The sequence below is a fragment of the Mustelus asterias genome, chromosome 27, assembly GCF_964213995.1.
Source record: "Mustelus asterias chromosome 27, sMusAst1.hap1.1, whole genome shotgun sequence".
NCBI classification, from domain to species: domain Eukaryota; kingdom Metazoa; phylum Chordata; class Chondrichthyes; order Carcharhiniformes; family Triakidae; genus Mustelus; species Mustelus asterias.
The window spans coordinates 35838349-35862395 of NC_135827.1; the positions used below are offsets into that span (position 1 = coordinate 35838349).

The following is a 24047-nucleotide window of genomic DNA, read 5'->3' on the forward strand; positions in this document are numbered from 1 at the left end:
CCTACTTCTCCACTCACCTGATGAAGGAACAGCGCTCTGAAAGCTCGTGATTCCAAATAAACCTGTTGGACTTTTACCTGGTGATGTGAGACTTCTTACTGTGCCCACCCCAGTCCAATGCCAGTATCTGCATATCATGATAATAAGAGACAGATCATCATACCTGGACACTGATACTTGACGATGGAGGAGTCAACTTTGGCATTTTTGTTGAACTGCTGATTTGAATATCTGGAAATTTTAACAAGCCATACAGCATTTCAGTTTCCATAACGATTTCTGAAGAAGAAAATACTTGCAAATTAGTTTTCATTAGTTTAGGACTGACAGATTCATTAGCCTGAATTCCCTGGCAATTTTCAGTATAAGAATGGTGTATCTCATTGAAACCTAGAGAATACTGAAAGGCTTGGATCCAAGGCCTCAGTGTAAAGGGATGACTCTTTAGAATCAAGATGAGGAGGAATTTCTTCAGCCAGATGGTGGTGAATCTGTGGAATTCATTGCCACAGCAGGCTGTGGAGGCCAGGTCATTGAGTGTATCTAAGACGGAGGTAGATATGTTCTTGATTGTTAAGGGGATCAAAGGCTATGGGGAAAAGGCAGGAGAATGGGAATGCGAAACATCATTTGAATGACCAAATGGCGGAGCAGACCCGATGGACCAAATGGTCCAAATCTGCTCCTATATCTTACCGTCCTATGGAGCAAAGCTGTACCATGTCTTTTCCCCAGGTAATTTACACATAACTAGCTTGTGTTAGCTCTACAGCAGAACATTGCTGTATATGAATTTCCTCAGTCATTTGCACGTTTCCCAAATCATGTCCTTCCGAGCTCTATTCAAATCACAAACATTGCTCTTCACCCCCATGTGCACCCATGCATAGAAGACCAGAGAGATTCCTGGGTCTGCGTCAGTTCTGTACGGATATAAACTTAAACACAACCACACCCAAAAGTCACCACTTCTGGTATTTTACCGCAAATGTTTCGCAAATTTTCTTTCATTATTGAGATCTGCCTTCTGGTCTCCTGTAAATATTCTAATGGCACCACAATCTGTTACATTACAAACAAAAACACTTTCATAATTACATCTTGATAAATAATGTGCATTAATTACGGTTCAGCGGTTAAAAGCTTTAATTTCCATAACTCCTGTAAGTAAAAGAAGGACTGAAAGAAAGGGATAATACTTGTTCTGTGCTTTCCACTGAACAAAGAACAAAGAACAGTACAGCGCAGGAACAGGTCCTTCGGCCCTCCAAGCCCGCACTGATCTCCCTTCAACCTCCGTCATGCATTGATCATGATGCCTGCCTAAACTAAAACCGTATACACTTACAGAGTCCGTATCCTTCCATTCCCATCCCATTCATGTATTTGTCTAGTTGCCCCTTAAATGCCGCTATCGTACCTGCTCCCACCACCTCCCCAGGCAGCGCGTTCCAGACATTCACCACCCCCTGAGTAAAACACTTGCCTCGCACATCTCCTCTAAACTTCTCCCCAAGCACCTTAAACCTATGTCCCCTAGCACTTGACTTTTCTACCCCAGGAAATAGCATCTGACTATCCACTCGTGGACCAGTTGCTAACTCTGATTTCCGTTTGCTTAATGCTGGGTTTGTGCTCGGATGGGGCTGCTAAGATTCCCAGGAAAGCTAATGCAGTGGAAGCTGATGTCAATCGCAGCGTAGCATCGGTGTGAGTCAGATTGAGGACAGTCTGACCCAGTAATTGGGGAAGGACCATGTCATACAGCCCCTTGGGCCCACTCCAAGATTCCATTAGATCAAGAATTATTTTCTACCTCAACTCCACTATCTCCATATCCCTTATTGTTCATCATATTACTTTAGTGAAAATAACATCCTTTAGGATCCTTTAATGTGCCACCATGAGCTGTTTTTAAATGTTGTTTAACACTTTGCCAATGCCACTGGCTCATCTTAAGCAGTTGGAGTCAACAAAACCAGCAGTGCATTGATTGGAGTTTTTCTATATATATTATATATAACCAGTTGTTATCTTACTTGAACCATTGATCTCAGATTTTTGCCTGTCCATCTCTCTCGCTCTCTCTTACTCATTATCTATGGGGAAGGGTCTGGTATGTGCTTGGTAAGTAGCAGAAGACCTGAAACACCAGGCCAACAGCCAACTTCTCCACCAGTCAAGTGAGTAGATGTTCTATTGGCCAGTCAACTGGTTGGTTCAGTAAAACTTTGATGGCAGAATTCTTAAACTGACATGAGAAATGGGAGCGCAACGAGATTTATTACAGCTGCCGTTAGACTGCAGAAAAACCCATTTCAAGCATTTCTTCTGATCCTAAACTCATCGGTTGCTTTAAGGGAAGCCACTTAACAAGCTGCCACACAAAAGGCTGCTGCATAAGATAAAGGTGCACAGTGTTACGGGTAATGTATTAGCATGGATAGAGGATTTGTTACCTAACAGAAAGCAAAGAGTAGGGGTAAATGGGTGCTTTTCTGGTTGGCGATCAGTGACTAGTGGTGTGCCTCAGGGATCAGTGTTGGGATCGCAATTGTTTATAATTTGCATAGATGATTTGGAGTTGGGGACCGAGTATAGTGTGTCAAAGTTCACAGATGACACTAGGATGAGTGGCAGAGCAAAGTGTGCAGAGGATACTGAAGGTCTGCAAAGGGATATAGATAGTCTAAGTGAGTGGGCAAGGGTCTGGCAGATGGAGTACAGTGTTGGTAAATGTGAGGTCATCCATTTTGGTAGGAATAACAGCAAAATGGACTATTATTTAAATGGTAAAAAATTGCAGCATGCTGCTGTGCAGAAGGACCTGGGTGTCCTTGTGCACGGATCGCAAAAAATTGGTTTGCAGGTGCAGCAAGTAATTAAGAAGGCAAATGGAATTTTGTCTTTCATTGCGAGAGGGATGGAGTTTAAAAATAGGGAGGTTATATTGCAGCTGTATAAGTTGCTGGTGAGGCTTACACCTGGACTCCAGTGTACAGTTTTGGTCTCTTGAGAAAGGACATACTGGCACTGGAGGGGGTGCAGAGGAGATTCACTAGGTTGATTCCGGAGTTGAGAGGGTTGGTTTATGAGGAGAGACTGAGTAGACTGGGACTATACTCATTGGGATTCAGAAGAATGAGAGGGAATCTTATAGAAACATATAGAATTATGAAGAGAATAGATAGGATACAAGCAGGGAGGTTGTTTCCACTGGCAGGTGAAACTAGAACTAGGGGCATGGCCTCAAAATAAGGGGGAGCAGATATAGGACTGAGTTGAGGAGGAACTTCTTCACCCAAAGGGTTGTGAATCTGTGGAATTCCCTGCCCAGTGAAGTAATTGAGGCTATCTCGTTGAATGTTTTTAAGGCAAGGATAGATACATTTTTGAACAGTAAAATTAGGTTATGGTGAGTGGGTGGGTAAGTGGAGCTGAGTCCATGAAAAGATCAGCCATGATCTTACTGAATGGCAGAGCAAGCTCGAGGGGCCATATGGCCTTCTCCTGTTCCTAGTTCTTTTGTTCTTCTGTCCTACCGACAGAGTGGTTTGAGGGTTCGTCCAAATCTCTGCTGCCTTGTTTCTAACTTCCACTAAGTAGCATTCATTCATCATCCCTGTTGTCAGTGGCCTACATCAACTCCTAGTCTGACAATGGCTCGATTTAAAAATCCTCATCCTCATGCTCAAATCCTTCCATAGTCTCCTCCCTCTGTGCCTCCCCCCGCCCACCCACAAGTTCCTCCAGTAAGCCAAGGACTCTGTGCTCATCCGACTCCAGTCACGTTGATCTCTCCAATCCTTTCATCCCACCATCGGCAGCTGTGCCTTCAGCAACCGAGGACATCAATTCGGGAATTCTCTCTCTACTTCTCTATCCTTCTATCTCCTCTTTTCAGACATGCCAGAAAACCTACCGCTTTGCCCAACATTTTGATTGCCTGTCCTAACATCTCCTTCTCCGCTTGAGTGACATTGGCACAGTGTTGAACCACCTGTAAAAGCACATTTTCTTGGCATATTGCAGGGTCGTAAAGGACGTTGTTGGCCATAGATCTAAGGGCAGTGATAGAGCTACTGGGAACAGGTACTCAATACAGGGTACCTTTAATACAGTTATTTGAAATTTGTTTAGCAACAGATGTTGAATTGTTGACTGGAATCCAAGAATATGTTGGCAGGTTATCAAAGGTTTGAACATACACTGAACTATATGTTAAGAACTCCCATGCGCAACTTGGACACATCAGATCCAAACACCCCTCTAACCCCTGACCTATATTTTGTCTGTAACAAACGTTCATTAATCTGCAGGCTCAAGACACTTTTCAAGATGCTTTGGTGCATTATAAATCAATCTCATGCCTGAGAATGCAGGCCGGCGTTCTAGCTCCTGATCCCAGCATCTCTTCATCAAGTCAACCATCTGTGCACATTCATGTGGAGAATTCTCTGGAATGAGTTTAAGGCACGGTCTCTCTCCTGCCACCACTTTAACAAACACAGCCATCACATTCATCCCTGGAATAAGAAGGAGCAATCAGGATGATTCAGATGTAAGAAAAAATCAATTTTGTCTTAAAGCAAACTAAGGCCAGAGTTGATTCTACCATTGCTTAGACACACAAGTACGGTACCAGCTAAATAATTGTACATTCACACACACCATTTCATGCACACAAACATGTCCAAACATGCACACATACATACCTGTTATTAATTGCAAAATTGAGGTTAAGTATATAGAATTGGAGGGCATTGCTTGGATAGTTAAAGAGCCACTTACTAATACAGGAATAGAATGGAATCAGGAAATAAATAGTTGTAAGATTTCATTCCGTGATTAAAGTAAAGGCTAGTTCTGGTTTCTCCTTTCACCAAATAGGCACCTTCAGGGTTGAGTGTAGGGCCAGGGAGATGGTGTCTGCTGTGGACCTGTTGCGGATGTAGTGAATGCAGGCAATCTGGGAGGCTGGAATTGATTCATAGGTGTCCAGGTCACCAACAACCTGTCCTGGTCCCCCCCATGCTGATACTATAGTTAAGAAAGCCCACCAACCCCTCTACTTTCGCAGAAGACTAAGGAAATTTGGCATGTCAACTACGACTCTCACCAACTTTTACAGATGCACCATAGAAAGTGCTCTTTCTGATTGTATCACAGCTTGGTATGGCTCCTGCTCTGCCCAAGACCGCAAGAAACCAGAAAAGGTCATGAATGTAGCCCAATCCATCACGCAAACCAGCCTCCCATCCATTGACTCTGTCTACGCTTCCCACTTCCTTGGAAAAGCAGCCAGCATAATTAAGGACCCCATGCACCCCAGACATTCTTCCTTCCACCTTCTTCCGTCGGGAAAAGATACAAAGTCTGAGGTCACGTACCAACCAATTCAAGAACAGCTTCTTCCCTGCTGCTGTCAGACTTTTGAATGGACCTACCTTGCATTAAGTTGATCTTTCTCTACATCCTAGCTATGACTGTAACACTACATTCTGCAATCTCGTCTTTCCTTCTCTATGAATGGTATGCTTTGTCTGTATAGCGCGCAAGAAACAATACTTTTCACTGGATATTAATACATGTGACAATAATAAATCAAATCAAATTCTACATGTTAAGTTGTAAATAAAGACAGACTGCTTGCAAGAGCTACATTTTTTGAAAAAAAGGACTTGGATATGCACTTGAGGTGCCTTAGCCTGTAAGGTGGGATTAGGTCGATAGCTCTTTGATTTGATTTGATTTGATTTATTATTGTCACATGTAAAAGTTAAAACGTATTTATTAGTCACAAGTAAGGCTTACATTAACGCTGCAATGAAGTTACTGTGAAATTCCCCTAGTCACCACACTCTGGCTCCTGTTCGGGTCAATGCACGTCTTTCAGAATGTGGGAGGAAACCTGAGTGCCCGGAGGTAACCCACGCAGACATGAGGAGAACGTGCAAACTCCACACAGGTGGTGACCCAAGCCGAGAATTGAACCCGTGTCCCTAGCACTGTGAGGCAGAAGTGCTAACCATTGTGCCACCGTGCCACCAATTGTATTGGCATACAGTGAAAAGTATTGTTTCTTGTGCACTATACAGACAAAGCATACCGTTCACAGAGAAGGAAAGGAAAGAGTGCAGAATGTAGTGTCACAGTCATAGCTAGGGTGTCCAAAAAAATCAGCTTGATACAAGGCAGGTCCATTCAAAAGTCTGATGGCATCAGGGAAGAAGCTGTTCTTGAGTCAGTTGGTACGTGACCTCAAATCTTTGTTTCTTTATGGATTCACAGACAGGATAGACCGAAAGGCTTCCTTCTGTATTGTAAATCTTTCTATGTCTTTAGTGATTATGAAATGCAGCAATTAATTCTCCACAATGAATTAAAGAACCAGGGACAAAGAAACAATAACTGAGGTGCTGGCTGGAATCCAGGGATTGCTGAGCTTCCATTAACATACTTACTTTATCTTACCCATGGTGGAGGTTCATGGTTGTGGCCTCATGCTGGTTAACATACTTGTGTATAATTTCTTTTAGTATTTCTGTAACATAGCCACTAAGCCACTTATCTCAGTGAGCGTGTTAGAATTGTACATGCACAAGGGGATTAACCAATCCTCACAAAACTCTTGAAGGCTCATGAATCACAAAGCATCAATTGCTTTGCCAAGGACCATTGGTGCATAACCTCTTCCGGTGTCACTGTGTACCACTGTGATGATTACACAAATCAAAGAGACCGACATATTCAAACGCATCCACCTTCTACAACAGGATCTCATGATCATAAGAAATAGGATCAGGGGTAGGCCACTCGGCCCCTCAAGCCTGCTCTGCTATTCGATAAGATCTTGACTGCTCTGATTGAGGCCTTGACTCCAATTTCCTGCCTGTTCCCCATATCTTGGAGTCATCAATCAAACATCTCCCTAACTCAGCCTTGAATATGCTCAATGAGACAGCCTCCACTGCTCTCTGTAGAAGAAAACTAAATGCTTCTGAGAGAATAAATTCCTCTTCATCTCAATCTTAAAAGGGAGGCCACTTATTTTTAAACTATGCCCCCAAGATCGAGATTCCCCAATGAGAAGAAACATCCTCTCAGTGTCTACCCTATCACTTCCCTCAGCATCTTACACGTTTCAATAAAACAACCACTCATTCTTCTGAACTCCAATGAATATAGGTCAAACCTGCTCAACTTTTCCTCCCAAGACAACCACTTCATCCCAGGAATCAGTCTAAAGTTAATTTATTAGTGTCATAAGTAGGCTTAGATGAAGTTACTGTGAAAATACCCGAGTCACCACACTCTGGCACCTGCTCAGATACACTGAGGGAGAATTTAGCATGGCCAATGCACCCAGCCTTTCAGACTGTGGGAGGAAACTGGAGCACCCGGAGGAAACCCACGCAGACACGGAGAGAACATACAGACTCTGCACAGACAGTGACCCAAGTCGGGAATCGAACCCGGGTCCTTGGCATAGTGAGGCAGCAGTGCTAACCACTGTGCTGCCCATCTAGCGAACCTTCTCTGAATTTCTTCTAATGTAAGCATATCTTTCCTTAAGTAGGGAGACCAAAACTGTACACATTAAAATTTGTGGCTGTGACTAAATGTCATGACAATAATGAATACACCCATAATCCCATGGTGAGGGGAAAGGAAAGTTGACCTTCCTCCAGGTCTGTTAAGTATTCCAAAAAGGGATTAGCAGTTAACACATTTACTGGAGCGGTCTGGGTGTATGAAGTATCAGAGGCAGTGCTACCTGCATAGGACTTCTGCTGCGTCAGGATCTCCCACACGACAATGGAAAAGCTGCAAAAATAAATGTTTCCAGTAAGCTTCTTTGTGACAGAAAGGCAAGTTGTGATATTTTAAATTGAATGAACAAATGACCTTTCTGAATACAACCTCTATTTAATCTTTCATGGGGTTTGGCCATCCCTAAATGACGTTGCACATGGAGGCCAGACCAGGTAAGGATGACAGATTTCCTTCCCGAAAGCACAAACCAGATGAGTTTTTACAGCTAAGATAAAGGCAAAAATATTGTGAATGCTGGAATCTGAAACAAAAACAGAAAATGCTGGAAAATCTCAGCAGGTCTGACAGCATCTATAGAGAGAGGATAGAACCAACGTTTCATCCAGACTCGAAACATTGGCTGTATTCCCTCCCCACAGATGCTGTCAGACCTGCTGAGATTTTCCAGCATTTTCTGGGTCTGGGTTTTTACAACAACCGGCAATGGTTATCATCGGACATTTAATATCAGATTCCATCATCTGCCGTGGAGGGATTCAAACCCGCTTTAGCAAAGTATTAAACCATAAGACCATAAGATATAGGAGGAAATTTAGGCCATTCGGCACATCGAGTCTTGTCCACCATTCAATCTTGGCTGATATGATTCTCATCCCCATTGTCCTGCCTTCCCCCCGTAATTCTTGATCCCCTTGTTGATCAAGAACCTATCTATGTCTGTCTTAAAGACACTCAATGACTGGCCTCCACAGTCCTCTGTGGCAATGAGTTCTACAGATTCACCACTCTCTGGCTGAAGAAATTTCTCATCTTAGTTTTAAAGGAGTGTCCCTTCACTCTGAGGTTGTGCCCTCGAGTTCTAATCTCTCTCACTAATGGAAACATTCTCTCCGCGTCCACTGTATCTAGGCCTCTCAGTATTCTGTAAATTTCAATTAGATCTCCCCTCCTCCTTCTAAACTCCGTCAAGTATAGACCCAGACTCCTCAACCTCATATGACAAACCCTTAATTCCTGGGATCATTCTTGTGAAGTTCCTCTGCTCCCCTTTCAAGGCCAGCACATCCTTCCTTAGGTATGGGACCCAAAACTGATCACAATAATCCAAATACGCTGGATCTCTGGATTACTAATCCAGCAATTATGCCTCTGCCTCCCCTAACTTGTATCCATGCAGCGTATTAAGCATAATGCAATATTCCAAGATGCTTCCAAAGGAGTAGTATCAAACAAGTTTGACATCAAGCCAGATTAAGAGACATTGGAACAGGAACCAGAGTCTTTATCCGAGGTCATTTAAAGATTAAAGCAGACATATTTAGGTGGAGGGGTGTAGACGGAGGATTCCAGAGATAAAGATCTGGTCACTAATGGTGGAGTGGTTATAATTACACAAAAAGCACATAATTGGAGAGGTAGAAATAACTCAGAGGGTTGTTGTCTGGACAAGATTACAGAGATAGGGAGCAGTTAAAGCCATCAGGCATTTGAAAACAGAGATGTACGTTTGAAAATTGAGACATTTCTTCACTGTGAGCCAGTGTAAGTCAACGAGCACAAGGGTGATGAATGAATGGAGCTTGGTGAGAGTTTAATACCTCTGCACTATTCTGTGTTTATTACATAGAAGGCAGTGTAAGCTTAATAAACAAACTCTACAATAACTGTTTAAATCTCTACTGATAATTGACAGTAGCTGTAAAATACAAATGGTGAATGGTAATGATTCTAGTTTCTAACTAGCATGACTGATAGAATTCAGTTGCCTGTAGGTTTCAGACTTTCATCTCTCTCTCTCCAAACAAATGTAAAATTAGGAGTTACCCTTCGCTAGTGGAGCTAAAGCCAATGGAGAAATGTAAACAAAACTTATATAAACCAAATAGTTAATGGAGAAATTAAGGACATACAGAACTAATTGCATTTGTAAAGTGCCTTTCACAACCTCAAGACATTCCCAGCACTTTACACTGAATGAAATAGTTTTAAAATGTAGTCACAGTTGTATTGTGGGAAATGTAACAGCCAGTAAGTGCACAGCAAGCTCCCACATACAGTTTTAAGTTTATTTATTATTAGTCACAAGCAAACTGTAATGAAGTTACTGTGAAAATCCCCAACTTGATACTGCGCAGGTAATCTGTTTCAATGTTAATTAAGAGACAAATATTTGACAGAACATCAGCAAGAGCTCCCCTGCTCTCTGTCGAATAGTACCTTTGGATCCTTTACGTCCACCTCGGAGAGCAGACAAGGTATTGGTTTAATGTCTTATTTGGAAGACAGCACTCCAACAGTGTAGCACACCCCCGGTACTGCACTGATGTGCTCAAACCTCTGGAGTACAACCTGAAAACATCTGTGTCTGATTGAATTTTTACCTGTAAACATCGTGCTTGACTCCAGAAGGTCCGTTCAGTAGTTCAGGTGGCAAGTAGTTGATGGTTCCTCTGACCACAGACCTTTCAACTTGTTCCATACTGCTCAAACAATCTTCCCACTTTGATAATCCAAAATCCGCAATCTAAAAGATATAATTCCTTTAACCGAAATATTGAACTGAAATGTCCTCACAACAATAAAAACCTCTCCTGATTTCTGTTCTACTGTGGGTATGTATTGCTTCAACATCAGAAAGAGATGATGTGGAGATGCCGGCGTTGGACTGGGGTGGGCACAGTAAGAAGTCTCACAACACCAGGTTAAAGTCCAACAGGTTTATTTGGAATCACGAGCTTTCGGAGCGCTGCTCCTTCATCAGGTGAGTGATGAAGGGGCAGCACTCCAAAAGCTCGTGATTCCAAATAAACCTGTTGGACTTTAACCTGGTGTTGTGGGATTTCTTGCGATTATCATTAAGAAAAGTGCAGAGAAACAAGCAGCAAGTTTGTATCTCATCTCCATGTAACTCTATACAGGCCACTCTGTACAGACCTCTTTGTACAGGCCACTTTGCTCACCTGCAGTTTTAAGTGATGGTTTCACATTTATCGCACCAGTATTGATGCATCTACCTGATGTGGCCTCTCCCCACTTGCCAGAATTCGAATCCTCTCAATTATTGAGTTCAATTCACAGCTACATTCTGATCTGCATGCGAAAGCCCCAAGGAAGCCATGATAAACTGAAGTAAAAGTTTCAATTTTAACAGCTGATCTCATCTCTTGCAATAGCCCAGCACCACTTTCGATCACTGGATATGGAAGAACACCATTCTGCTAACGCCATGGGAAATCGCTAGAATCAACGTTCGCCAAACAAACCTTTCCTCCTACATCTCTCCATGATGTCAACCTGTAAATATAACTGGTCTTGCAGCTGAGGCTGAGTTTCAAATCTCCTTGAAGGCAGTATATGTGACCGAACAGCACTCCCTCACTGCTGCACTGGAGTGCCAGCCAGCATCGTATCCTCAATTGTCTGCAGTGGGACTTAAACCCACAGCCTTCTGATGGGAGTGTGATCAGTGAGCCAAAGCTTATACCTAATAGAAACATAGAAGCAGGAGTAGGCCAGTCGGCCCTTCGAGCCTGCTCCGCCATTCAGTTTGATCATGGCTGATCATCAAATTCAATATCCTGATCCCCCTTCCCCCCATATCCCTTGATCCGAGGTCAGAGAGGGTGTTCGCGACTCATCAAAGCGGGTCCAGATAAAAGCTGGAATAAGGACACTTTGCCTGAATGCACGAAGCATTCGGAACAAGGTAAATGAGTTGATGGTGCAAATCAGCACGAGTGGGTACGATCTAGTGGCCATTACAGAAACGTGGCTGAAAGGTGACCAGGACTGGGAGATGAATATCCAGGGGTATCAGGCGTTTAGGAAGAATAGACAGGAAGGAAAAGGTGGTGGGGTCGCGCTATTAATAAGAGATAATATCAGGGTAGTACTGAGGGATGACATAGGCTCTGAGGAACAAAACGTGGAATCATTATGGGTAGAGATGAGGAATAGTAGAGGGAGAAAGACACTAGTAGGTGTGGTATATAGGCCCCCAAATAATAATGTTGAGGTAGGGAGGGCTATAAACAAGCAGATAAGGGATGCGTGTAAAAACGGAACGGCAATAATCATGGGGGACTTCAACATGCACATTGACTGGCAGACTCAAGTCGGTAAGGGTGGAATGGAGGAAGAGTTCTTAGAATGCTGTCGGGATAGTTTCCTTGAACAGCATGTTACGGAACCGACGAGGGAACGAGCTATTTTGGATCTGGTATTGTGTAACGAGGTAGGTAGAATTAAGGATCTTATTGTGAAGGACCCTCTTGGGTCTAGTGACCACAATATGGTCGAATTTCTGATTCAGATGGAAGAGGAGAAAGTTTGGTCCCAAACCAGTGTCCTCTGTTTGAACAGAGGGAAATATGATAGGATGAGGGATGAATTGGCTAAGGTAGACTGGGAGAGCAGGCTGGCAGGTAGGATAGCTGAGGAACAGTGGAGGATTTTTAAGGAGATCCTTTTCAGTTCTCAGCAAAAATATATTCCAGCAAAAAACAAGGATTGTAAGAAAAGGGAGAACCAGCCGTGGATAACGAAGGAAATAAAGGAGAGTATTAAAATAAAAACAGCTGCGTACAGAGTGGCCAAAAATAGTGGAGAAACAAGTGATTGGGAAAAATTTAAGAAACAACAAAGAGAAACTAAGAAAGCGATAAAGAAAGGAAGGATAGACTATGAAGCTAGGCTAGCAATTAATATAAAAAATGATAGTAAAAGTTTTTATAAATATATAAAAAGGAATAGAGTGGCTAGAGTGAATGTTGGACCCTTGGAGGACGAGAGGGGGGAGTTAATAGTGGGAAATGAGGATATGGCTGAGTCTTTAAATAAGTTTTTTGTGTCGGTCTTCACGGTGGAGGACACAAATAGTTTGCCAAATATTAACGATAGAGGGTTGGCAGCAGGAGAAATACTTAATACAATTAATGTTACCAGAGAGGCAGTGCTGGGTAGACTAATGGGACTGAAGGTGGATAAGTCCCCGGGTCCGGATGGAATGCATCCCAGGGTATTGAAAGAAATGTCAGAGGTAATAGTGGATGCGTTAGTGATTATTTATCAAAACTCGTTGCATTCTGGGGTAGTGCCGGTTGATTGGAAAACGGCTAATGTTACGCCGCTGTTTAAAAAAGGAAGGAGACAAAAGGCGGGTAACTATAGGCCGGTCAGCTTAACGTCTGTAGTAGGGAAAATGCTGGAATCCATTATTAAAGAGGAGATAGCAGGGCATCTAGATAGAAATGGTTCGATCAATCAGACGCAGCATGGATTCATGAGGGGAAAGTCGTGCTTGAAGAACATGTTGGATTTTTATGAAGATGTGACTAGGGCGGTTGATGGAGGAGAACCGGTGGATGCGGTGTTTTTGGATTTCCAAAAGGCGTTTGATAAGGTGCCCCATAAAAGGCTACTGAAGAAGATTAGGGCACACGGAGTTGGGGGTAGTGTGTTAAAGTGGATTGGGGACTGGCTATCCGACAGGAAGCAAAGAGTCGGAATAAATGGGTGTTTTTCCGGTTGGAGGAAGGTAACTAGTGGCGTGCCGCAGGGATCGGTACTCGGGCCGCAACTATTTACCATTTATATAGATGATCTGGAGGAGGGGACAGAGTGTAGGGTAACGAAGTTTGCAGACGACACAAAGATAAGTGGAAAAGTGAATCGTGTGGAGGACGGAGAAGATCTGCAGAGAGATTTGGACAGGCTGAGTGAGTGGGCGATGATATGGCAAATGGAGTATAACGTTGAGAAATGCGAGGTTATACACTTTGGAGGAAATAATAACAAATGGGATTACTATCTCAATGGAAACAAATTAAAACATGCTACCGTGCAAAGGGACCTGGGGGTCCTTGTGCATGAGACGCAAAAGCCCAGTCTGCAGGTACAACAGGTGATCAAGAAGGCAAATGGGATGTTGGCCTATATTGCGAGGGGGATAGAATATAAAAGCAGGGATGTCTTGATGCACCTGTACAGGGCATTGGTGAGGCCGCAGCTGGAATACTGTGTGCAGTATTGGTCCCCTTATATGAGGAAGGATATATTGGCATTGGAGGGAGTGCAGAGAAGGTTCACCAGGTTGATACCGGAGATGAGGGGTTTGGATTATGAGGAGAGGCTGAGGAGATTGGGTTTGTACTCGTTGGAGTTTAGAAGGATGAGGGGGGATCTTATGGAGACTTATAAGATAATGCGGGGGCTGGATAGGGTGGAGGCGGAGAGATTCTTTCCACTTAGTAAGGAAGTTAAAACTAGAGGACACAGCCTCAAAATAAAGGGGGGTCGGTTTAAGACAGAGTTGAGGAGGAACTTCTTCTCCCAGAGGGTGGTGAATCTCTGGAATTCTCTGCCCACTGAGGTGGTGGAGGCTACCTCGCTGAATATGTTTAAAGCGCGGATGGATGGATTCCTGAGCGGTAAGGGAATTAAGGGTTATGGGGATCAGGCGGGTAAGTGGTACTGATCCACGTCAGATCAGCCATGATCTTATTGAATGGCGGGGCAGGCTCGAGGGGCTAGATGGCCTACTCCTGCTCCTATTTCTTCTGTTCTTATCCCTTTAGCCCCAAGAGCTAATTTCTTCTTGAAATCACACAACATTTTGGCCTCCATTACATTCTGTGGTCGTGAATTCCACACATTCATCAGTCTCTGGGTGAAGGAATTTCTCCGCACCTCAGTTCTAAAAGGTTTAACCCTTATCCTCAAACTATGACCCCCCCCCCCCCCCAGTTCTGGACTCTCCCCACCATTGGGAACATTCTTTCTGAATCTACCCTGTCTAACCCTGTTAGAATTTTATAAGTTTCTATGAGATCCCCTCTCACTCTTCTCAGTCTCGGCACAGTTGCACAGTGGTTAGCACTGCTGCCTCATATCGCCAGGGACTCGGGTTCAATTCCGGCCTCTGGTCACTGTCTGTGTGGAGTTTGCACGTTCTCCCCATGTCTATGTGGGTTTCCTTCGGTTTCCTCACACACTCCAAAGATGTGCAGGTTTGGTAGATTGGCCATGCTGGATTAGTGTCAGGGAGGCTAGCAGGGTAAAACAAAATGAGGGGCTATGGGAATAGGGCCTGGATGTAATTGTTGTCAGTGCAGGCTCGATGGGCCACTGGCCTCCTGTAGGGATTCTATGATTCTAAACTCCAATGAATATAATCCTAACTGACTTTGTCTCTCCTCACATCCCAGGAATCAGTCTAGTAAACCTTCTCTGCACTTCTCTGCAATTATCGTGTAGGAACTGCAGCAGCCAATTTGTGCACAGCAAGCTCCCACAAACAACAATGTGATGCTGAATGGATAATTTGTTTTAATGTTATTATATTAGACTATTAATCCAGAAACTCAGCTGACCCGGGTTCGAATCCCATCACAGCAGATGGTGCAATTTGAGTTCAATAATTTTTTTAGAAATCTGGAATTAAGAATCTACTGATGACCAGGAAACCATCGTCGATTGTCGGAAAAACCCATCTGGTTCACTAATGTCCTTTAGGGAAGGAAATCTGCTGCCCTTACCTGGTCTGGCCTGCATGTGACTCCAGAACCACAGCAATGTGGTTGACTCTTAACTGCCCTCCAAGGGCAACTTGGGATGGGCAATAAATGCTGGCCCAGCCAGCGACGCCAATGTCCCACAAATAAATAAAAAGAAAATGGTGTTTATTGAGGGATAAATATTATCAGGACCCTAGGGAGATCTGCCCTGTTCCCCTTGAATAGTGCCGTTGGATCTTTTATAGCTACCTGAGGGAAAAGATGTGTGGCTTAGGTGGATTGGGTTAAAGTCCAACAGGTTTATTTGGTAGCAAAAGCCACACAAGCTTTCGAAGCTCTAAGCCCCTTCTTCAGGTGAGTGGGAATTCTGTTCACAAACAGAGTTTATAAAGACACAGACTCAATTTACATGAATAATGGTTGGAATGCGAATACTTACAACTAATCAAGTCTTTAAGAAACAAAACAATGGGAGTGGAGAGAGCATCAAGACAGGCTAAAAAGATGTGTATTGTCTCCAGACAAGACAGCCAGTGAAACTCTGCAGGTCCACGCAACTGTGGGCGTTACAAATAGTGTGACATGAACCCAATATCCCGGTTGAGGCCGTCCGCGTGTGTGCGGAACTTGGCTATCAGTTTCTGCTCAGCGACTCTGCGCTGTCGTGTGTCGCGAAGGCCGCCTTGGAGAACGCTTACCCATTGTCCGCAGCAAACTACCCAGCCTTCAGGAGAACAGTGACCAAGACACCACACAACCCTGCCACAGCAACCTCTGCAAGACGTGCCGGATCATCGACACAGACGCCATCATCTCACGTGAGAACACCATCCACCAGGTACACGGTACATACTCTTGCAACTCGGCCAACGTTGTCTACCTGATACGCTGCAAGAAAGGATGTCCCGAGGCATGGTACATTGGGAAAACTATGCAGACGCTGCGACAACGGATGAATGAACACCGCTCGACAATCACCAGGCAAGACTGTTCTCTTCCTGTTGGGGAGCACTTCAGCGGTCACGGGCATTCGGCCTCTGATATTCGGGTAAGCGTTCTCCAAGGCGGCCTTCGCGACACACGACAGCGCAGAGTTGCTGAGCAGAAACTGATAGCCAAGTTCCGCACACACGAGGACGGCCTCAACCGGGATATTGGGTTCATGTCACACTATTTGTAACGCCCACAGTTGCGTGGACCTGCAGAGTTTCACTGGCTGTCTTGTCTGGAGACAATACACATCTTTTTAGCCTGTCTTGATGCTCTCTCCACTCCCATTGTTTTGTTTCTTAAAGACTTGATTAGTTGTAAGTATTCGCATTCCAACCATTATTCATGTAAATTGAGTCTGTGTCTTTATAAACTCTGTTTGTGAACAGAATTCCCACTCACCTGAAGAAGGGGCTTAGAGCTTCGAAAGCTTGTGTGGCTTTTGCTACCAAATAAACCTGTTGGACTTTAACCTGGTGTTGTTAAACTTCTTACTGTGTTTACCCCAGTCCAACGCTGGCATCTCCACATTAGGTGGATTGTCCATGCTAAATTGCCCCTTAGTGTCAGAGGGACCAGCAGTTACGGGGATAGGGCCTGGGTGGGATTGCTGACAGTGCAGGCTTGATGGGCCGAATGGCCTTCCTCTGCACTGTAGGGATTCTATGATTCTATCAGGCCCCTATTTCACACTGAATATCTTTAAAATATCAGATATAATACACGCCAGACGGACTATTTAATACGGCAACCTTGACATGAAGGTTCTCATCCACGAGTACGTTTCCAGGTTTCAGATCCAGGTGGAGTAGAGGTGGGTCCATACAGTGCAGGAAGTTCATTCCCATTGCCATCTCATGAATAATACGGAACTTCATCAGCCAGGTTAAAGTGTACCTGACAAGCAGCTTATCCAGGGAACCGTTCTCCATGTATTCCATCACAATCCCAGCCGGCCTTGTACAAATCCCATAGATTGGCAAAATATGCTTGAACTTAATTTCCACCACCTTTGTGGCCTCCTCCACCAGATGGCTCATGTTCCTGGAACAAGTTAATGAGGAAAGAGAGCTGTAATTACCAATTCCCAGCCGCAATCCCGCCATAAACCTCTCTTTTGCCATACGTGAAATATTAGCTCTCCTAGGTCTTTTTAAATAGTCATTCATGAAGGGAAAGCATTGCTAGGAAGACCAGCTTTTATTTATTCCTTCTACTTCCCCTTGGGAAGATGCTGTTAGCAACTGCTTAATGGACTTCATTAGTTTGTACTGATCAAATCAGGACCAGCAAGTCTGAATGCTGAATTTCTTGCTAAAGTTATAAGAAACATGCACGCACAAGTTAATTATAAAATTATAATTAAAGCAAAAGTTGCGAATGGTGGCACAGTGGGTTGGCACTGCTGCCTCACAGCGCCAGGCACCTGGGTTTGATTCCTGCCTTGGGTCACTGTCTGTGCGGAGTCTGCACGTTCTCCCCATGTCTGCGTGGGTTTCCTCCGGGTGTTCCGGTTTCCTCCCACACTCCAAAGATATGTGGGTTAGGTTGATTGGCCATGCTAAATTGCCCCTTAGTGCCCCGGGATGCGTAGGTTAGAGGGATTAGTGGGGTAAATATGTGGGGTTATGGGTAGGGATGAGATTGTTGCCGGTGTAGACTCGATGGGCCGAATGGCCTCCTTCTGCACTGTAGGGATCTGTGATTCTCCTACCTTCTCCCCATAACCCTTGATCCCTTTATTGATCAAGAACCTATCTATTTCTGTCTTAAAGGCACTCAATGACCTGGCCTCCACAGCCCTCTGTGGCAATGACTTCCACCGATTCACCACCCCCTGGCTGAAGAAATTCCTCCTCATCTCAGTTTTAAAGGAGCGTCCCTTCACTCTGAGGTTGTGCCCTCGAGTTCTAGTCTCTCCCACTAGTGAAAACTTCCTCTCCACATCCACTCTATCCAGGCCTCTCAGCATTCTTTAAGTTTCAATTAGATTCCCCCTCATCCTTCTAAACTCCATCGAGTATAGATCCAGGCTCCTCAACCGCTCCTCATATTTCAAACCCTTCATTCCGTAATCATTCTTGAGAACCTCCTCCCACAATCTGAAAGACGTGCTGGTTAGGTGCATTGACCCAAACAGGAGCCGGAGTGTGGCAGCTATGGGAATTTCCCAGTAACTTCATTGCAGTGTTAATGTAAGCCTTACTTGTGACTAATAAATAAACTTAACTTAACTTTAACTTAACTTAACTTTAGTTTCTTATGGTCTTCTTTTGATCATATTGCCTCGGTCTATGAGCCTGGATCAGACCATTAGCTGTAATCGCTGGCACCTACCTCTCAAATGAAGATGATTCCTCACGTAACAAGTGGGAGCACTTCACAGCCAGGCTCAGCCTCCACAGCTTGTGTTTTGCTTTGAAGACATTTGCAAACCCTCCTGACACAATCCTGTCGAAAGGCAGAAAGTCATCCTCTGTGAAATACCTGACGTTAGCGCAAGGCTGCCGGAGGAAAGGGCTCTTTCTCTCACCTGCCATTGCGAGGGGAGAAAACAGCTCTGAGGACAGTTCGTTGCCGGGTGAACTTCCTGCTCCGGAGGCTGCGGGGTGGAGCATTCAGTGTAACACGAAGCGTACAGCCTGTCAAACAGGAATGTTGTAACTCAAGGTCATTACTATGGTGGGCGTGGCAGCATCAACGGCAGGCAACTTGCTGCCAAACTGTTCCCATTAATAAAACCCATTAATTTACTACAATTACATAGCTGGACTGCTGAGAAATTTCCCCTTCAAGAGCATGAGATGGAACAGGTCTTTAGTCCTTCATGCGTGCTCTGCCATTCTGGTTAGGGCTGATGCTCTACCTCACCTCCATTTCCTTAATTCCCAAAAATGTATTACTTTTTAAACATTAATTTATAGAAAGCAGACATGTAGCATTTGTTGTCCTTCCCAAGTTACACTTCAACTGAGTGGCTTGCTAGGCCATTTCTCAAGGCAGTTAAGAGTCAACCACATTGCTGTGGGTCTGGAGTCACATGTACGCCAGACCAGGTAAGGACGGCAGATTTCCTTCCCGAAAGGACATTGGTGAACCAGAAGGGTTTTTCTGACAATCGACAATGGTTTCACGGTCATCATTAGGATGTTCATCATAGAATCCCGAAGGAGGCCATTTGGCCCATCGAGCCTGCACTGACGATAATCTCACTCATGCCCTATCCCTGTAACCCTACGTTTTTACCCTGCTAATCCCTCTGACACTAAGGGGCAATTTAGCATCGGAAATCAACCTAGCCAGCACATCTTTGGAGTGTGGGAGGAAACCGGAGCACCCGGAGGAAACCCACACAGACACGGGGAGAATGTGCAAACTCCACACAGACAGTGACCCAAGCCAGGAATCGAACCCGGGTCCCTGGCGCTGTGAGGCAGCAGTGCTAACCACTGTGCCACCGAGAGAATGCAGAATGCAGTGTTACAGTCATAGCTAGGGTGCAGAGAAAGATCAACTTAATGCAAGGTAAGTCCATTCAAAAATCTGACAGCAGCAGGGAAGAAGCTGTTCTTGAATCTGTTGGTCCGTGACCTCAGACTTTGGTATCTTTTTCCCGATGGACGAGGGTGGAAGAGAGAATGTCCGCGGTGCAACCTTCTGACTCAGAACCAATAGAATTGAGCCAGAGCTTTAGATCAAAGCAAACTTTGAATGCAGCAAACAGATCTTAAAATGAATTCTCCCAAAACAATTCTAAGTGTCGAATTCGCATGAAAACTGGAGTAAATCAGAGTGCTTTTTTCAGCAATTCAAAATGAATCTCCCACACTCTGTGCATCACCGAGAGCCGGAGCGTGAATCACACTGAAAATCAGTGGGCAAGGCCTATTCCTGCTGGAGAGGCTGGCAGCATAGCGCTGAGTGGGCCACTGAGCATGCGCCAATCTGTCAGCCTCCGATCTCCCAATTGCTTGCTAGCCCCGCGACCCCGCAATGCAGCCCTCCTATCCCTGGCCTCCCCCACTGGCAGTCCCAATCTCCCAATACCCCAATAAGGAGGCCATTCGGCCCATTGACTCTGAATCAACCACCCAGGCCTTATTCCAGTAACCCCACATTTATTTACCCTGTTAACCCCCTGACACTAAGGGGCAATTTAGCATGGCCAATCAACCTAACCCGCACATCTTTGGGCTGTCTACTGATGTCTCCCAGCCCGCTGCGCTGGGAGAATCGCCCCCGTTATATAATCTGTGACACTGCCTCCTGCTTATAACACACTTGCAATGCTGGAAAATGAAATTGTGTCGGGCTGGGATCTTATCACTTGTACCTACGTTGGGGAAATGGCACCAGGTTAGAATCAGCCCTTATCTGACATCAGAGCTACACACAGCGAACAACTTGCTAGACATGCATCCAATTGACACAAACCACAAACCTGACACCTGGATTCAGTGTTAATCTTATAATTAATTCTCTAGGCATTCGTAGGAGCAGGAATACAAGATTGCCTTATGTGATGAGATATGAGGTGTGATTACTCCACGAGCACTGTGAATACTTAACCGCCCTGAGTGAGTGGCTGTGCCTGTAGAACAAACGTGTCCCTCACTGAATTGTTGGCATCTGCCAACCGAATCAATCTTCACAGGCAGCACAGTGGCACAGTGGTTAGCACTGCTGCCTCACAGCATGAGGGACCCGGGTTCAATCCCGGCCTCGGGTGACTGTACATATGGAAAGCTAATGGCATGCTGGCCTTCATAGCAAGAGGATTTGAGTATAGGAGTAGGGATGTCTTGCTATACTCAAATCCTCTTGCTATGAAGGTCAGCATGCCATCAGCTTTCCTCACCACCTGCTGTACCTGGGTGCCAACCTTCAGCGACTGTTCCACCATGACACCCAGGTCACGTTTCACTTCCACTTTTCCTAAACTGCCACCATTCAGATAATAATCTTCCTTCCTGTTTTTGCCACCAGAGTGGATAACCTCACATTTATCCGCATTATTTTGCATTGGCCAAGTATTTGCCCACTCAACCAGCCTGTCCAAGTCACACAGCAGCCTCTTAGCATCTTTTTTTTAATATACTTTTCCAATTCAATCAAATCAAGTCCAATTCAGAGTCTCAACAAGTTGAGCCATTTCCGATCCAAGCTGACAAGACAGGGCCTCCACTCCTGTCTTGGGCCTGATCTACATGAGCCAAGCTGATTGGAGTAGGTGCAGACTCACCTCCTCCAAGGCTTGATCTCATTTGCATCTTAGCCAAAAGGCCGAGATGCCGCTTTTAAAAATTGCTTCAAATGGAGCTTAAATGTAACCTAATGACTCAACCAAGCACAACATGTCGATACTACACTTGATCTTAGCCAAAAGGCCGAGAAGCGATCCAGCCTCTTAGCATCTTTTCTTTTATTTCAAAAATATACTTTATTCATAAAAGAATCTCTCAAATTGATGCACGACAATAAGCACATGGAACCAAAGCTTCGGTATTGAAGGCTTTAATAGAGTAACAATGGAACTACTAACACGAATACACCAGTTCAGACTGAAGGGGTCCTGCCGGAGCAGGGGGTCTTATACCTCGCCACCGGAGGCGGGACCCCACTGGAATGTGCCATGATAACTCTTATAACAGGTAAACACCCTAACCCAACAACATTGTACAACCCCCACAGTAACAACACCCTAGCCCAACAGTAACATAGTAACAACCCCCAGTGGTGAACCAACGATGGTTCACCACATTCACCCCTCCTTTAAGAACAAAAGGTGGCGGGGTGCACGAAAAACAGGTCATATAAACAGACAAATCACAGGATTCACAAGTCCAGACGGTCTGGAGGACCGCACCGACGCTGCGATCTCCTCAACACCGGTTGCGAAACCGGAGCAGGTGCTTGTGGTGGCGGCCTTTCCAAAGCAACGTCTGGCTGTCCCCTCAAGGACTCCCGGGCCGGCCGGCCCTGGTGAGGCGATGGTGCAGGGGATCCTGGAACGTTTGGTGGTAGTGGTGGTGGTGATGATGGTGGCGCCGATCTCCGAGTCTCAGGCAAGCTGTACATGGGAGTAAAAGTGTTATGCACTGGTCCCGGTGCTGACCGCGCCACGTCTGGGGAAGTAATGAGGAGTAGTGGATTCGTGACTGGGGGAATAGGAGCGACAGGAGTTGCTACGTCCCCTGCGGGCGCCAGGTCTCTAATGGAGACAGTGTCCTCTCGCCCGTCAGGATATGCCACATAGGCATACTGAGGGTTGGCGTGGAGGAGTTGGACCGGTTCGACCAAGGGGTCGGACTTGCGAGCCCTCACATGTCGCCGCAGAAGGACGGGTCCTGGGTACGTCAACCAGGCTGGCAATGAGGTTCCCGAGGACGACTTCCGAGGGAATGGGAACATCCTCTCGTGGGGAGTAGCATTGGTTGCCGTACACAGGAGGGAGCGGATAGAATGGAGCGCATTTGGAAGGACCTCCTGCCAACGGGAGACTGGAAGGCCCCTGGATTTCAGTGCCAGTAGGACAGCCTTCCAGACTGTAGCATTCTCCCTTTCCACCTGTCCGTTACCCCTAGGGTTGTAGCTCGTGGTTCTACTAGAGGCAATCCCGAATGAGAGCAGGAATTGCCTCAAGTCGTTGCTCATGAACGACGAGCCCCTGTCGCTATGAATGTAGCAGGGGTACCCGAACAGGGTAAAATGTTCACTGAAAACCTTGATGACGGTGGCAGTCGACGTGTCTGCACAGGGGACAACAAACGGAAACCGGGAATACTCGTCTATTATGTTGAGGAAATAGACATTCCGGTCCGTTGAGGGAAGGGGGCCCTTAAAATCCACACTCAGCCTCTCAAAAGGGCGAGTGGCCTTGACCAATTGTGCCCGGTCTGGTCGATAAAAGTGTGGTTTGCATTCTGCGCAAATCCGACAGCTTCTAGTCACTGACCTGACATCCTCCACCGAGTAAGGCAGGTTGCGGGCTTTGACGAAGTGGTAGAGTCTGGTGACTCCAGGATGACACAGATCATTGTGGAGAGCCTTCAAGCGGTCCTCCTGCATGATTGCGCATGTTCCGCGCAAGAGGGCATCCGAGGGCTCATTGAGCTTCCCTGGACGATACATAATATCGTAATTATAGGTGGAGAGCTCAATTCTCCACCGCAAGATCTTATCGTTCTTGATCTTGCCCCTCTGCGTGTTACTGAACATAAACGCCACGGATCGTTGATCCGTGATCAGGGTGAACCGCTTCCCTGCCAGGTAATGGCGCCAGTGTCTGACTGCCTCCACAATGGCCTGAGCCTCCTTCTCCACTGCTGAGTGACGAATTTCTGGGCCTTGAAGGGTGCGGGAAAAAAACGCGACGGGCCTGCCTGCCTGGTTTAGTGTGGCGGCTAGGGCGAAGTCAGATGCATCACTCTCCACCTGGAAAGGAATGGATTCATCCACCGCGTGCATCGTGGCTTTCGAGATGTCGCTCTTCAAAACCTTGAAGGCCAATTGGGCCTCCGGCGTAAGTGGGAAGGTCGTGGACTTAATGAGCGGACGAGCTTTGTCCGCGTAGTTGGGGACCCACTGTGCATAATACGAAAAGAACCCGAGGCATCTCCTCAGTGCTTTCGTGCTAGCGGGCAAGGGAAGTTCAGTGAGTGGGCGCATACGGTCTGGATCAGGGCCAATGACCCCGTTTTCCACCACGTATCCGAGGATGGCTAACCTACGCGTACGGAATACGCACTTCTCCCTGTTATAGGTCAG

General features: G+C 45.6%; 1 protein-coding gene and 1 non-coding gene across 2 annotated transcripts in view; both read right to left on the reverse strand.

Annotated features, from left to right (window-relative positions):
- The window catches only part of ankk1 (ankyrin repeat and kinase domain containing 1), a 29148-nt gene extending 10293 nt beyond the window's left edge, over window positions 1-18855 (reverse strand). Inside the window, exons 1-6 of the mRNA XM_078199020.1 lie at window positions 18618-18855; window positions 17033-17324; window positions 10158-10300; window positions 7778-7827; window positions 4371-4526; window positions 164-279 (exon numbers count right to left, since the gene is read on the reverse strand). Of these exons, the coding sequence (XP_078055146.1) occupies window positions 164-279; window positions 4371-4526; window positions 7778-7827; window positions 10158-10300; window positions 17033-17324; window positions 18618-18820 (960 nt within the window). The 5' untranslated portion in view covers window positions 18821-18855. The remainder of the gene's footprint in view (window positions 1-163; window positions 280-4370; window positions 4527-7777; window positions 7828-10157; window positions 10301-17032; window positions 17325-18617) is intronic.
- Window positions 18856-21480: 2625 nt separating this feature from the next.
- On the reverse strand, window positions 21481-21679 carry LOC144480081 (U2 spliceosomal RNA). Its single transcript, XR_013495615.1, has one exon. It is a non-coding gene; the product is annotated as a U2 spliceosomal RNA (small nuclear RNA).
- Between the last annotated feature and the right edge of the window lie 2368 nt (window positions 21680-24047).